We start from the raw sequence: 17,331 nt of genomic DNA on the forward strand, positions 1-17,331 counted from the left end.
GATGTAGCAATGCGCCTGACTATCTTGTTTGATGCAAATATAAATGTATTTATTTATATAAAACTACAAGTTCATGTTAGCATCCCTGACTTCCTTTGGATGCTGGCTGTGCAATTCCCTGACAAATAGGATTCTCTGCTCCTATTTTGAGCACCGTGGTTACTGTAAGAAAACGTGACAAAATACCCCGTGGAAAAATTAATTGATAGCGAACTCCTACGCAATCAACGCTCCACCATAAATTTATATGGAGATGCTAAAATATTTTTTTTAAAAAAAAACGCCTTTGAATAATGCGTGTCTAGCCAGGGCCTTTATTGAGCATGAACGTTTAATTATTTGTGCATTGTAGACAGAGCACTTTTACTAATTACATCACAAAAACACCACAGTTGACAAAGCACACTTAATGGTCAGTTAAATGAGCCACTTGGAGCAACGAGGAACATGTCCATACAGAGAGAACATGCCAAATGAACACCCAAAAAGTTAGACCCATTTGAGCAGGAGAAGGAGAAAGTTTAGTTGAAGCTACACAAAATGGCCAAATGCAATATTTTATGAAAAGGAGGACTAGGAGAAACATGAAAGCAGTCTTCCAATATCTCAGGGATTGCCACAAAGAAGACAGAGTCAGGCTATTTTCCAAAGCACCAGAAGGCAGGAGAAGAAGCAAAGGATGGAAACTAACCAAGGAGAGAAGCAACCTAGAACTAAGGAGAAGCTTCCTGACAGTTTAGAACAATTAATCAATGGAATGACTTCCCTCCAGAAGTTGCAAATGCGCCAACACTGGAAGTTTTTAAGAAGAGATTAAACAACCCTTTATCTGAAATGCTGTAGGGTTTCCTGCCTGAGCAGGGGGTTGGACTAGAAGACCTCCAAGGTCCCTTCCAACTCTTGTTAATCAGTGAATATTTCCCATTTAAATAAGATGTCTATGGAGATTCTCAGTCATCCAGGTCATGGTTGTCCCAAAGGTGCTTTTTGCAGAGGCAACTGGACTTTTGTTGTTTTGCTTTGGAGACATTTCACTTCTCCAAGAAGCTTCTTCAGTTTTGACTGAATGTTGGGGGAATGGCTTGTTTGAATTTGCATTCCACCAGAACTGAAAAAGCTTCTTGGAGGAGAACAAGAACTTCTGGAGGGAAGCCATTCCACTGGTTGACTGTTCTCACCATTAGGAAATTTCTCCTTAGTTCTAAGTTGCTGCTCTCCTTGATAAGTTTCCATCTATTGTTTCTTGTCTTGCCTTCTGGTGCTTTGAAGAATAAGTTAACCTCCTTATCTTTGGGGCAGCCCCTCAAATATTGGAAGGCTGCTATCATGTCACCCCTAGTTCTTCTTTTCATTAAACTAGACCAGGGGTCTTCAAACTTGGCAAGTTTAAGACTTGTGGATTTCAACTCCCAGAATTCCTCCTCCAGTCATGTTAGGTCAGAAATTCTGGGAGTTGAAGTTCACAAGTCTTAAAAGCTTGAAGACCCTTGGATTAGATAAATAGATGAGAGAGACAGAAAAAGAGAGAGAGAGAGAGATATGTGATAGATGAATGATAGATTGGATGGATGGATGGATGGATGGATGGATGGATGGATGATAGATTAGATCAGAGGTCTTGAAACTTGACAGCTTCAAGACTTATGGACTTCAACTTCCCGAATTCCTCCTCCAGTCATGTTAGCTCAGGAATTCTGGGAGTTGAAGTCCATAAATCTTAAACTTGCCAAGTTTGAAGACCCTTGAACTAGACCTACCCAATTCCTGTAACCATTCTTCTTAACATTTTGGACTCCAGCCCCCTAATCATTCATGTTGCTCTTCTCTGCACTCTTTCCAAAGTCTCAACATCTTTTTTTACATCATGGCAACCAAAACTAGATGCAATATTCCAAGTATGGCCATACTAAGGCTTTGTAAATTCTTCTCTTGTCTAGACCTAACAAACTATTCACCAAGCAGGTACCTCCAGACTTAAATATTCTCCCAGAGTATCTGAAAGCAGTGAGACCAAGATCTTTCATCATTTCATCATTTTGATTTGAATGATTTTAATGGAGTCCTGTGTGTGTGTTTGTGTGTGAGAGATGCTCTGTAATTTACATTTTTAATTGCTCTAAGCCATTTTGACTGTGGTGTAAACAGCCCAGCACGATATAAATCTAATAAATCAATAACTGTCCGTAGCTTTCCAATCTACCGTAACTCATCTGACATCACCCAAAGGAATTGTAGAAAGCCATAATTGCCTAACTGTGCAGGCTGATGAGATTTTGGAAGCAGGATCCTAAATTACACCAAGTATACAGCCCCACTACTATTCTTTGGAAGCTCCTGGGATGAAGAATGGTTCCCTTCTTAAGATTTTAGGCCTCCCTTTGTTAGACTAACAAGATAGAAACACAACTGTGTATTAACATATTACCTACATATTACTAATCCAATACAGGCATTTTGGATTCCAGTGAATCACCCTGTGATCTTCCAAAAATGCAGATAGCCCTTGACTTACAACCATGTGTTCCAAGGAATGGAATGGAGCCCGAACGTTCAGTTGCTAAGTGAGTTTTAACCCCTTTGTACCATCATCTTTGCCATTGTTGCTAAGTGAATCACTGAAGTTGTGAAGTGAGGAATACATTAGTTGTGTTAAATGAATGGCTTCATCACACTCTTTGCTCTTTGCCACACTCTTTGTTACAACAAGGGAATCATATGACACACATCCCTGGGACAAAAGGACACACATAGACTGGGTGAAACCAGGCTTAATAGCAGTAACTGTGAGAGGGATCTTGGAGTCTTAGTGGACAGCAGCAGCCAAAAAAGCTAATGCAATCCTAAATTGTATTAACAGAGGGACACAGTCAAGATCAAGGGAGGTACTAATACCACTCTATAAAGCCTTAGTAAGGCCACAGCTAAAGTACTGCATCCAGTTTTGGTCACCACACTATAAAAAAGATGGTTGAGACTGTAGAAAAAGTACAGAAAAGAGCAATCAGGATGATTAGGGGATGGTTGGAGGCTAAAACATATGATGAACGGTTGCAGGAACTGGGCCTGGCTAGTCTAGTGAAGAGAAGGACCAGGGGAGACATGATGGCAGTCTTCCAATACTTAAGGGGCTGCCACAGAGAAGAAGGGGTCAAGCTATTTTCTAAAGCATCTGAAGGCAAGACAAAGAATAGTGGAAGGAAACTGAACAAGGAGAGATTCAGCCTAAAAATAAGGAAAAATTGTCTGACAGTGAGAAGAATCAACCCATGAAACAGAAGTTGTCCTCAGAAGTTAACCTAACCCTAACCCAAAAACTTTAACCTTAAACTGTCTACTATTGACCTCATGCCCTTCCTAAGAGGCCTGTAGGGGGCGTGCATAAGCGCACCAATCGTGCCTACTGTCCCTGTCCTATTTTTTTTAATTTTTCTTATAAGTATCTATCTCATGTATTGAAGACTATATTTATTCTTATACCTGTGTCTTGTAAGTGGCTGACAAATCAAATAAATATTAAATACTAAAAAAATTTGTGGGAGCTTCATCCCTGGAGGCTTTCAAGAAAAGATTGGATTCCCATCTGTCAGAAATGGTGTAGGGTCTCCTTCTTGGGCAGGGGGTTGGACTAGATGACCTATAAGGCCCCTTCCAACTCTGATTATCTGTTATCTGTTACACTACGACCGTCATAAATATGTGCCCATTGCCAAGCATCCAAATTTTAAGCATGGGGATGCTGGAATGGTCGTAAGCATAAAAACTGGTTGCAAGGCAGTTTTTTTCAGTGCCATTGTATTTTGGAACAGTCCAGAAACAACTGGTTGTAAGTCAAGGACTACCTTTCAAGTGTTTCTAAAATTATGTGCATGAGGAGTAGTGAACAATAGTAGATGGCTGCTTCAAAAACAAAAGAAAGCTATCCAAGCCAATCCTTGTTCTACTGAAGAGGAATGTATTAGCTGGACAGTTAACAGAATTCGAGCTTTGAAAAAGTTATCCAGTTTGTTCTTCTTTTCTTAAGTAATAGAATGACAGAATTGGAAGGGGCCTTGGAGGTCTTCTAGTCCAACCCCACCCTGCTCAAGCAGGAAACCAAAAAAACATTTCCAGACAAGTGGTTGTCTGATCTTTTCTTGAAAGCCTCCAATGTTGGAGCACCCACAACTTCTGCAGGGAAGCTGTCCCACCAATTAATGGATCAGGGTTTATAGAACAACAGAGTAGGGAAAAAAAAGTTGGAAGAGTTGATATATTATAATGTCTGGGATGCTCGGTATGAATGGTTTAAGAATAAAAAGAATTCAAAATGACAATAAGAATAAGAAACTATATAAATACTTATATCTATATTCATATATATCAATATTTATTTATATATTAAGTTGGAATTGTATAATGAAAGAAATGTGTATATAGAAAGATGATAAGGAAATGTAAAAGATGTCTTGATGTTGATATAATGATGCATAAAATTTTATTTTATGTTTTTAAATTTTGAAAACTGAATAAAATTTAATAATAATAATAATAATAATAATAATAATAATAATAATAATAAACAGAGTTGGAAGGAGCCTTGGAAGTCTTCCAGTCCAGCTCTCTGCTTAAGCAGGAGATTCTGATATCATTTTCAACAAATGGTTGTCTTCTTTTAAAATCTCCAATGATGAAGCACCCACAACGTCTGAAGGCAACTTCTGTTCCTTTGGTTAATTGTCCTCCCTGCTAGGAAGTTTCTCCTCAAATTCCAGGTTGCTTCTTGTCTTGCCTTCTGGTGCTTTGGAAAATAAGTTGGCCCCCCACTTCTTTGTGGCAGCCCCTCAAATATTGGAACACTGCTCTCCTGTCAATCCTAGTTCTTCTTTTCACTATTCACTGGACTATTTGTCAATAAAGAAGCCATCGCTTCCAGCTTTTGTTCCCTCCCACACCCACCTCTTTGTCTGAGTTCCTTTCAGAGAGAGCATCTCATGTTTCCTGGACAGGCAGCGTAATGCAAAGAAGCTGGTTGCTGCCGGACAACATCGTAAGTCCCTGCCTTTGGCACCTGATTAAACATTAGGGTTTTGTTTTGGTTTTTTGGGGGGTCGAACAATAAACTAGTCTTTGACCAAACGAAGTCTGCAGACAGTAAGTCAATTAATAAATATGCAGCAACTTTCTCTACGAAGGCAGCCTGGGGGGTTGTTGTGACTCAGCTCTCCAAACACAACAAACCCTCTGTAGTTAAAGCAATGATTCCTTGATTAGGAGCACAAACCCCCCCAGCAAAAAAAAATTATTTCTCTCCACAGGCTAACAAGTCTTTACCAGCAAGGAGAGGAATAGTTGTCTGCCACATCTATTCATCTCTACTCCCTGCCTTTTATACCTAGAGCTAGGGTGGGGCTTCGCTAGCAGTGGTGGCTCTTCCGTTTCAAGGACTGGCCCATAGATTTCCACTGCTCTCCTCTCCTCTGCCTTCTGTGTGTCAGGCATTGGACCCAGCTGTTCCTCTTCTTCCTCATCAGCTACAACCAGACCTGGGGACTGTTGACTCTCCATCTGAGGGCTGATGGACGGCCCAGGCTCCATCTCTCTCTCTCTCTCTCTCTCTCTCTCACACACACACACACACACACACACACTCAAGATTTATTTTTAAAACACTGATGTGTCTTTGGGTTTGTGGAGCATATGGTTGCAAGCACGGGTGAGCAATGAAGGCACACAAAAGCACAGAAACAGGATGCTTAAAAGGCAAGAAAGAGGTTTGGAAACCATCTGAAAACTGCAGCTGTCACAATACGAATCAGTTACCAAACATCAGAATGCTGTTCACACAACCGTGGGGATGCTGCAGTGGTCGTAAGTGTGGAAAACAGCCACAAGTCAGGTTTTTTTTTTCCAATGCTGTTGTTAACTTGGAACGAATGGTTATAAGTTGAGGATCATCTGTAAGGCTGGTCTCAAATTAGGTGAAGGCACATGACTGAATCAAAACAGAAAGGTCTCCCAGGCAAGCCTCCTTCTATTTAAGAGGAAGGTATAGGTGGTCCTCAACTTATGACCACAATTTTGAATGGTCACTAAACAAACAGTTAAGTTGAGAACTACCTGGAAAACAATCCTCTATTCCATTTAACAGAAGGACTTTAGTAAAAAGTCATCTCCAGGTGGTCCTCGAGTTACAACAATTTGCTTAGTGACCATTCAAAGTTATAATGACACTGAAAAAAGTGACTTCCATTATAAGAGAGTCCATTTTTCTCACTTACAACTATTACAGCCTCCCCAAGGTCCCGTGATCAAAATTCAGATGTTTGGCAACTGACTCCCAATTATGACGGTTGCAGCGTCCTGCGATGGCCACGTGATCCCCTTTCATGACCTTCCGATAAGCAAAGTCAGCAGGGAAAATCAGATTTACTGAACGACCAGGTTACTAACTGAGCAACCGCAACAATTCACTTAACCACTACGGCAGGAAAGGCTGTAAAATGGGGAGAGAACCTCACTTAACAAAGGTTTTGCTTAGCAACATACCTTTTGGGCACAATTGTGATCATAAGTTGAGGATTATCTTTATTATGCTACCATGTTTCTCCTAAAATAAGATCAGATATTGTATTATTGTTTGCTGCAAAAGACACATCAGGTCTTATTTTTTGGTTATGTCTTATTTGGGGGAAAATATGGTACTCAATGCATCCGTCTGGCTGACAATCTTAAGTGGGACTTATTTTTGGGATAGGGCTTATATTGCAAGCATCCTGAAAAAATCATGCTAGGGATTATTTTCCAGTTAGATCTTATTTTGGGGAAAATACATTTTTAAATGTGTCTGGCTGACAATCTTAACTGGGGCTTTTATTAAGAGTATTCTGGAAAAAAAAATGTGCTAGGGCTTATTTTCCAGTTGGGTCTTATTTTCTGGGAAAACACAGTAGTCGCTTTCATTGGTAGAGAAAAGCCCAGGGAAGAGCCACTTACTTGAACGAGGTCATCCACTCCACTGGCTGTTCTCACCAGCCGCACGAGGTCTTCCTGCATCATCTCCACCCACCGTTTTATCCTACAGAAACAGAAGAGAAAGAGAAGAAATCATCAGATCAATGGTGCCCAGCTAGGAAGATCAGAGGGTTGCAGGAAGCCTGACAGATTATTTCCCGCAGGGGGAAGACCGAGGCAGAGGTTGCTTTGATAGTGCTGTGAAGCTGCTCCAGTCCCATTTTTCTATCCCGTTCTTCTGCTTGCCCAGGCTCTCCCGTAAAAACTTGGCATGGTTGGACGTGAGCAAATGTGCATTTTTAGACTCAGCCAAATTTCTTTTCCTGGTAGACTATAGGATCACTAATGCTAAAGGCAGCAAAACATGGTTTGTCAGCTGAAAAGTCAACAGAATTTTATTTAAAATATCCTTCCTGCCTTCCTCCCTTTCTCTCACACCCTTCCTTTCTTTTCTTTTTCCCTTTCTCATTTCCCTTCCTTCTTTTTCCTTTCTTTTCCCTCATTCCTTTTCTTCCCATCTCTCCTGTCCTTCCTTCCCTTTCTCTCACCGCCTTCCTTCCTTCTTTTTTTCCTTTCCCATTTCCTTCCTTCTTTTTCCTTTTTTCCCATCCTTTTCTTTCTCTTTCCTTCCTTCCTTCCTTTCCGTTATCACTATATTAATTAATTACAAGAGAGTTTATATTTATATACTGGTCTAAGGCCTTGATAAATTTACTTTGTTTTCGAGTTTCGAATTCATGCCCAAGTAACCAGTGTTTTATGGGAAGTATTTAATATCTTCCTTATTTTTATTTTGCTTCTTCCTTCCTCTCTTTTGTCACCTTTTAGGATCAGAAAGTCAGGATCTGTGCCACAATGGACCTTCTGCAACCTCTGAATTCTTTTTGTTATTTTGTATTATTTAACAGCCTCTTGGAATTTCTTCTGAGAGCCCTATCAGATCTGAGCAAATGCAGTGATTGAAAATTATCCAAGCAGTTTCTTTGCTGTGGGTGGGAAAATGAGCCAAACTCAGCGGTACCCACAAGGGGGAGGTCAAAATCAGGAAGACCAAAATCAGAAATATGATTTTTACACTATAATTGCCCCCCATCCCCCACCAAAAAAAGGATTCCAGTTTTTAAACTGCAAACAATAAAGTGATTTTTTGCATTTACCAATCTGTCAAGTCAACAATGCCCAGGTATTAATGTCGATTTAAATCAGAAAATAATGCCTCTGTAAATCATGGGCAGAAAATGATTAATTTAGTCTATCTAATAAATAAGCAAACGCCAAAATGCCCAAGACCCTACCTCATCCTAATTCAACAGAGAAAATAAAACCATGTTATTTTCAGAAATGAAGATAAATGTGCCCTGAGTCACTGGGAAGGGAAGAGCAAGCAATTTTAGTGCAGCGACAGCATAAATTTTGACTTTCTGCTCATCCATCCTAGAATAGAGCTGGGAGTCAAATGTTTCAGGTCATCTTCGACTTACAACTGTTCGTTTAGTGACCATTTGGCATTACGGTGGCACTGAAAAAAGGAGACTGATGATCATTTTTCACCCTTATGACCCTTGCGGCATCCCTGTGGTTTGGATACTTGGCAACTGACTCGTATTTATGATGATTGCAGTGTCCCCTTCTGCAAACTTCTGACCAGCAAAGTCAACCAGGAAGCCAGATTCATTGAACAACCTTGTCACTCACTTAACAACACAGTGATTCACTAAACAACTGTAGCAAGAAAAATTGTAAAGTGGGATGGAGCTAACTTCACTGATGTTTCACTTAGCAACATAAATCCAGGGCTCAGTTGTGGTCGTACGTCGAGAATAACTGAATGTTAACTTGGAAAGTGCAGGAGTAGAGCCAGCTGCAAACAGCTGCCTTAGTTGCAAGTATGATGTCAGGGTTCCGGCAGTTACCCCCCATTTAAATCATGAGTCTCGAGCCAGACTTCCAAAATTTCAAAAGAATTTATTGGGAGTTAACATGTCCGGCACTGCCTGACTGTAGCTGACTCTGAGGCACAACATTCATTGTCACCCTTGACCCTGGTTTCCCTCCACCCCCTGGGTGTATTGTAATTCATATTCTCCAATGGGACACATCCATAGCCAAGAGTCACCAATCATACTCTCCAGTTAGAATTCTGCAGGGCAGAAACTTCGGTCACCTAGTTACTATCTTTGAAAACATTTATGGAATGCAATTTCATAAGCTCTCCATCCAGGGCAGGGGTCGGCAACCTTAAACACTCAAAGAGCCACAAAGGTCCTAACCGGAAGTCCCTGTTCAATTCTGTAGCTGATCGGAAGTCTGGTTCCCACACCATAGAGTCTCCTCCTAGTGTGGCATCCTTTTTCCTCTGCTGATTGGAAGTCCACTTCCCACCACCACCATAGAATCTCCTTCTCCTAGCATGGTGTCCTTTTTTCTCTGCCAACTGGAAGTACGGTTCCCCCACCATAGAGTCTCCTCCTAGCATGGCAACCTGTCCTAACCAAAAGCCCTTTCAATTGTGGAGCTGACCAGTGACAGGGAGCCCAGTGGAGGGATGAAAGAGCCACATGTGGCTCCAGAGTTGTGGGCTGCCAACCCCTGATCCAGAGCATGTTGTTAAGGTCTTCCACAGGAAGACAACAGAATAATGAAGATCCTGATTGTGTTTATTTTTTTTGCACGCTCACTGCTTCGGCCTTTTACTTTGCCTTGAATAGTGTGCATAATTCACGAGTCAAGGATGGGCACAGCTTGACAAAAAAAAGATAGACTCACACAGAAATGGAAGAGAGATGCACACACGCACACACACACACGCACACACACACACACACATGGGCATCAAGAATACATCTGCAATGATTAGGAGCAAGGGTTTCCTTTGTGTATTATATAACACACACACATAGTAGAAAGAAACAAAAGACTGAATCAGCATGTAAAAAAGAAGCAGGGAGGGAAAGAGAGACCATTTCACAAGGGCGGACACCTGTCAGTCTCCATCAGCCCCCTGAAGCCCCTTAATATGGTGCCACAGATATTCATCCATAAGAGAGTTAACCTTCCCATGTGAAATTTTGGAAGGCATCAAGACAATTAAATCTAGGTAGAAATGATGGAATGAGCCCTCTCTGTGATCTGTGTAGGATGCAACCACTGATAAACCCTTCTCCGGAGTCCCAAATATTTTAAAATTAGGGAGAAAAAAATCAGGACCCATCAATCACTTTGGGTTTTGTTAGGTTTTACTCAGACTAATCCTGTGATGAGTAAGGTCCACAGGAAGAGAGTCAGGGATTGCAGCTAAAGGTAAAGGTTCCCCTCACACACACGTGCTAGTCGTTTCCAGCTCTAGGGGGTGGTGCTCATCTCTGTTTCAAAGCTGAAGAAGAGCCAGTGCTGTCCAAAGACATCTCCGTGGTCATGTGGTTGGCAGGACTAAATGCCTTTGAAGGTGCATGGAACGCTGTTATCTTCTCTCCAAAGGTGGTTCCTATTTTTCTACTTGCATTTTTACATGCTTTCGAACTTCTAGGTTGGCAGAAGCTGGGACAAGGAATGGGAGCTCATTCCATTACATGGCACTAGGGATTCAAACCGCCAAACTGCCAACCTTTCTGATCAAGAAGCTCAGCGTCTTAGCTACTGAGCTACCACGTCCCTTTTATTACAGCTAAGCCCTCCCTATTCACAAGGACAATGCACAGTCTATCCATCACAAGATTAATGGAATAACAGAGTTGGAATGGACCTTGGAGGTCTTCTAGTCCAACCCCCTGCTCAAGCAGGACACCTTAATACCATCATCCTACAATCGCTGAACTGATATTGCGTGTCCCACTTGTGAAATTTGGGTGTCCTACCTGTGAAATTTCTCCACCACTTTTCTCCAGCAAGAATTTCATAATCCTCTTTTGACAGTATGCTGTTGATTGGGTACTGCCATGGGAACTGAAATGGATGCCCACCACACTTTATCTTCTGAAGAACATTGAGGGAATTCCAGAAATACCTCTGGTTCTTTTTTTTTTTTTTTAACTGTCCACAGTTTGGTTAAAAAGGGAGCTTCCAAATCACACAGAATGTTGTTTTAGATAAGGAGACGGGAATGGGAGATAGGAAGAACTTAAAATTAGTAATGCAAGCATATCCTTAGTAGGCAAAGGTCCACCTTTTGAACAATGTAGGTTTATCAGCAAAACAGATGATGGTTTGTCTGTTCTTCCCCAGCTGAGGTAGGCAGGACAAGAAGCAACAGATGGAAACTAACCAAGGGGAGAAGCAACCTAGAACTAAGGAGAAATTTCCTGACAGTGAGAACAATTAATCAGTGGAACAACTTGCCTCCAGAAGTTGTGGATGCTCCAACACTGGAAGTTTTTAAGAAGAGATTTGACAGCCATTTATCTTAAATGGTATAGAGTTTCCTGCTTAAGCAGGAGGTTAGACTAGAAGACCTCCAAGGTCCCTTCCAACTCTGTTATTCTGTTATATTTCCCATTTGAAGAAGATGTCTATGGAAATTTTCAGTCATCCAGCTCATGGCTGCCCCAAAGGTTATTTTGTTATTCTGAGGTCAGCCAATGTATTAAAAACAATTTCCATTTATAACAAGTTATTTCCATTTTCAGTGCTTTCATTTTAAGTCCCCCCCAGCCAAAAGTCCACATCTCGCTGTCATTTTAATCCTTGCCTTCTATTTTTTTCCTCATTAAATTAATACACGCATATGCCAAGTACAAAATAATTTGTATCATGCACTCTCATAAATATAAGAGGCGATCAGCATCATCGGGAAAAAAAAGGCTATTAAAGCAATTTGGAAAGAAGGACCAGGAAAAAGCAGTTAAATGAAAATTGTCTTGTATATTAAAAAATAATAATAATAATACAGGACTTAATTGAGGTAGATTTTGATGCTTGTTCCTGGTTCCTTGAGGTATTTCATTAAAAGCTCTTAAAAGCAGTTATCTACGTGTTGCTAATATGAGGGAAATTAATCAGCCACTAATCTGGCTGTTAGTGCTATGCTCTGAAATCCACTTATGGTGCCTCATATTTAAGCCTCTAGAAACGATGAGCGTACAATAATTCTGACGGTGGCGTTGGAGCATGTATTACTGTTGTGTCTATTTAAAACAGTCCTTGGAACCCCAAAGCACCACCCGAGGCCCAAATTCTTCTTTAGTTGCAGTTTTATTTTTAGCCACACACAGCAACGTGGCATCCAATTTCGGGTTTCAGTCGGGTCTTGCGCAAAATAAACTTAGCATGTGGCAGTGGGAAAATATGAACCGAGCTAACAGGAGGGGTATCTGTTGGCTGAATCGAGCATGATACTCGCTGATCCCTGTTCAGGGATTTAAAGCAGGCTTCGGATTATAAAAGCAAGCAGAGAAGGATCTTGGAATCCTATTGGACAACCATTTAAATACGAGCCAGCCGTGTGCAGAGCTGCCAAAAAAAGCCAACACAGTTCTAGGGTGCATCAACAGAGGGATAGAATCAAGATCATGTGAAGTATTGATACCACTTGATAAGGCCTTGATAAGGCCACACTTGGAATCCTGCATCCAGTTTTGGTTGTTATGATGTAAACAAGATGTTGAGACTCTAGAAAGAGTGCAGAGAAGAGAAACAAAGAGGATATGGGGTCTGGAGGCTAAAACACATAAAGAACGGTTGCAGAAACTGGGTATGTCTAGTCTAATGAAAAGAAGGATTAGGGGAGACATGATAGCAGTGTTCCAATATCTCAGGGGTTGCTGCAAAAAGGAGGTCGTCAGGCTATTGCCAAAGCACCTGAGGGCAGGACATGAAGCAATGGATGGACACTAACCAAGGAGAGAAGCAACTTAGAACTAAGGAGAAATTTCCTGACAGTGAGAACAATTAATCAGTGGAACAACTTGCCTCCAAAAGTTGTGAATGCTCCAACACTGGAAGTTTTTAAAAAGATGTTGGATAACCATTTGTCTGGAAAGTTGTAAGGTTTACTGCATAAGTAAAGGGTTGGACTAGAAGATCTCCAAGGTCCCTTCCAACTCTGTTATTCTATTGTCATTTCCAGGAAAGCAGGGATCTTCATCCATGGCAACTTTAAGACTTGTGCAAGTCAACTCATAAAATTCCCCAGCCAGCTGGACAGCAGTGATTCAATAGTTGAGGGGCTGCCACAAAGAAGAAGGAGTCAACCTATTCTTCAAAGCACCAGAAGGCAAAACAAGAAGTAACGGATGGAAGCGAACCAAGGAGAGAAGCAACTTGGAACTAAGGAGAAACTTCCTAACAGTGAGAACAATTAACCTGTTTAATGGCTTCCCTCCAGAAGTTGTGGATGCTCCATCACTGGAGGCATTTAAGAAGAGACTGGGCAGTCACTTGTCTGAAATGGTATAGGATCTCCTGCTTGAACAAGGGGATAGACTAGAAGACCTCCAAGGCAGGGCGGGGGGGATTCTACCAGTTCGCACCTATTCACTAGAACCGGTTGTTAACATTCTAAGCAGTTCAGAGAACCGGTTGTTAGAAGAAATTACTGGCCTAATCCTGTAAGGAAGGCAGGAAGGAAACATTCTGGTATTGCTTACAGAAACTGCCTCTCCATTAACCCTTATTACATTCCTGGCAGGACTAGTCTTCCTGTCTCAGGAACGTCTCTGGAGTTTTTTTCCCCTCCTTTGTTGGTACTTTGCTTGTGTGGAATGACCATTCAAAGTTACAATGGCACTGAAAAAAGTGACTTATGACCATTTTTCACACTTACGACTGTTACAGCATCCCCACAGTCATGAGAGGCCAGGCGAGGAGATGCGTGCCTCGATGTGAGTGATATTGAGTTGGCTACGCCCAGCCAATAACATGACCACCAAGCCATGCCCACCAACTAAGCCATGCCCACAGAACCGGTTGTTAGAAAATTTGAATCCCACCCCTGCTCCAAGGTCCTTTCCAACTCTGATGATGTTCTAATTGTTCTACAGTCTTAACGTTGTTAAGGTTGGAGACCCTTGGTATAGGTAGCCCTTGCCTTATAACCATTTGATAGTGACTGTTCAAAGTTACAATAGCACTGAAAAAGTGACTTAAGACCTGGTCCTCACCCTTATGACAATCGCAGCATCCCCAAACAAAGTCAAATGGGGAGAGCTGGATTCATCTAACGACCTCACAATTTACTTAACAACTGCAATGCTTTGCTTAACAGTGTGGCTGAAAAGTTCATAAAACCAGGCAATACTCCCAGAAGAACTGTCTTGCTTAGTAACAGAAATCCAAGTCCCAATTGTGGCTGTAAGCCAGGAACTGCCTACTTTATAGATAGTCCTCAACTTAATGACCACAAGCCCAGTCCTCAAATCCAAGTCCTTTGGCATCACTTTAAACGTTTGTCGGTTCTGCTTTTAAAAAGTCATAAAAGCAGGATAGAAACAGCCTGGATGTCTTGGAGAAGACCTCGGAGAATTATATAGATAGCTGAGAAATCAAACAAATGGATCATCAAATGAGTCATCCAATGGATGTTGATTCATGGCTCAATGCAGCTAAGTGGAATCAAAGCTAGTTAGGACTTTCCTGGGACACAACTAGAACTGTAAATTAGACTGATGAAGTGGATTGTACTACAACACAACAGCTCAATATCCATTTCCTTCTAACACAGAATAAGCCCTATTGTGGGAGTTCAGAAAGGGACAATTTGCCACAGCCAATATTCTATGGCTAACTCACCATGGACAACTCACCATGAAAAACTCACCGCTGGCCCAACACTCCATGGACAACTCACCGCTGGCCCAATTCTCTATGGACAACTCACCGTTGGCCCAACTCTCCATGGACAACTCACCACTGGCCCAGCTCACCATGGACAACTCACCATTGTCCCAACTCACCATGAACAACTCACCACTGGCCCAACTCACCATGGTCAACTCACCATTGGCTCAATTCACTATGGACAACTCACCACTGGCCCAACTCTCCATGGACAACTCACCACTGGCCAACACACCATGGACAACTCACCACTGGCCAACACACCATGGACAATTCACCACTGGCCAACTCACAATGAACAACTCACTGTTGGTTCAACTCTCCATGGACAACTCACACTGGCCCAACTCGCCACAGAACAACTTGCCATGGGACAATTCAACCATTCTATTTAATTATTTCAAAATAAAATTTAAAAAATTGCCATTCACCTTTCCTTATGTCCCTCCTTTTTCATCCTTTCTTTAACGATTCTATTCTACCATTTCTTTGACATTAGTGTACGCCTTGTCCTGTGGTGAGTTGGCCCTAGTGAGTTGGCCATGGTGAGTTGGCCTCAACGAATTGTCATAGACCCATGGGAGTTACCCTCAACATTTTAATGCCTGGAAAATTAGCCAAACCATGCTAATTTCTCAAAATCCAGAGACGAAATGCAATGGTGGAATAAATCTCATTTAATAGGTTTTAATGAAATAACATCACCCTTTTGCATAGGAAAGTTATGCCTGAAAGACTATTATCAGCTCTAGGTTCATAGCCTGGCTAATTTACATCTAAGTGAATTTTCTTCAAAACTAATAAGCATTTCATTTTAGGTTTGAGGGGGAGGGAGAAATGAATGAATGAATAGTTCATATATTTTATTTAGGATTGATATATTTAGTTTGGGGAATGAAACGTCTGCAAGAAAACCTCCAAGTTCAGAGAGCAACAAGAACCTCACATCCTGATTTTCCTGTTTCCATTTTCTTGAAGGCTTCTCTCTTGTTAGAACTTAGATTAAGAGTGAAGATCAGCCTCCAACAAGGGGAGATCAGAATATCTTGGTCACGAGATGCCCTTCTGATATCTCCTACCCAGATAAGTAACAATTCTGGGTGATGTGAGATGTTATAGGAACACAGAGGACACAGTAATGATAACACAAACCAGATATGATACCTCTGGAAAGAACACAAGTCTTTTAATAATTGAGCCTAGCAATTTATTCTCAACTTAGCCTAAAAGAGATTTTCGGGGTTTATTCTTTGCTTCTTTGGATTTGTCGGTGACATGAGACTTGAAAATAAACAAGGAAAGCCAATATTGATTTCTGGATTTCCGATCAAAGAAATTAGGAGGTTCAAAAAAATCCAGTTTACAAAACATCCAGTTTACAAATCTCAATTCGGATTCAATTCAGCTCAATTCTTGTTTCCCAAACAAGATTCGAACCATAGGGTCTTAGCTGGAATCAGAAAAATCACGTGATCTCTTTTTTATCTCTCTCTCTCTCAATTTGAAGAGGATTTCCTTAACTTGGTTTGCACCATGGATGGCCAGAAGCATAAATAAAACCTCTTTGTAGAAAGAAACCACCTCCTTCCTCCAATAATCCAGTTTCTTTGTCCATATCACAACTGCAAACTACCTCTTCGGTGTATACTAAACAGCTATGCCTCGGTGGTGCAGTGGTTAAGAGTGCAGTACTGCAGGCTACTTCTGCTGGCTGCCAGCTGCCAGCAATTTAGCAATTCGAATCTCACCAAGCGCAAGGTTGACTCAGCCTTCCGTCCTTCTGAGGTGGGTAAAATGAGGAGCCAGATGGTTGGGGGCAACATGCTGATGCTGTAAACTGCTTAAAGAGGGCTGGAAGGCACTGTGAAGCAGTATATAAGTGCTATTCCTTCCTTCCTCCTTTCTTCCTCCTTCCCTTTCTCATCCTCCTTCCTGGTGGTGCAGTGGTTAGAATGCCGTATTGCAGGCTAACTCACTGCCCAGAACTGGATGCAGTTTTCCAAGTGTGGTCTTACTTGTGCAGTCTTGCCTTAATGCTAACACCCCATTCCAGTTTATTCAAAGGCATTGAATCAAACTGATGGGAATCTTATAGATAGCAGTACTGCAATCTGACTCTGCCAACTGTTAGCAGTTCAATCCTGAGAGGCTCAAAGTTGACAGCCTTCCATCCTTCCAAGGTGGGTAAAATGAGGACCCAGATTGTTGGGAGTGATATGCAGACTCTGTAAACTGCTAAAAGAGGGCTGTAAAGCACTGTGGAGTGGTATATAAATCTAAATGCTATTGCTATTCCTCCCTCCATCTCTCTTATTTCCTTCCTTCCTTCCTTCCTTCCTCCCTCCCTTCCTTCCTTCCTTCTCTTTTATTCCCTTTCTCACTCTTCTTCCTGCTGGTGCAGTGGTAAGAATGCAGTATTGCAGGCTAAATTCTGCCTGCAGCCAACAGTTTGATCCTGACCAGCTCAAGATTGACTCGGCCTTCCATCCTTCCCAGGTGGGTCAAATGAGGACCCAGATTGTTGAGGGCAAGAGGCTGACTCTGTAAATGACTTAGAGAGGGCCGTAAAGT

At 41.6% G+C, this 17,331-nt stretch overlaps 1 protein-coding gene across 6 annotated transcripts in view; it reads right to left on the minus strand.

The window, feature by feature from the left end:
- CACNA2D1 (calcium voltage-gated channel auxiliary subunit alpha2delta 1) overlaps window positions 1–17,331 on the minus strand; it is a 311,501-nt gene that overhangs the window by 254,885 nt on the left and 39,285 nt on the right. For all 6 annotated transcript variants that reach the window (XM_087934376.1, XM_087934375.1, XM_087934373.1 and 3 more), the window contains exon 2: window positions 6,973–7,054. In XM_087934376.1, coding sequence (XP_087790502.1) covers window positions 6,973–7,054 — 82 coding nt within the window. The remainder of the gene's footprint in view (window positions 1–6,972; window positions 7,055–17,331) is intronic.

This window comes from Pseudonaja textilis, chromosome 5, assembly GCF_049901715.1.
Source record: "Pseudonaja textilis isolate UNSWEBS1 chromosome 5, rPseTex1.2, whole genome shotgun sequence".
NCBI classification, from domain to species: Eukaryota; Metazoa; Chordata; class Lepidosauria; order Squamata; family Elapidae; genus Pseudonaja; species Pseudonaja textilis.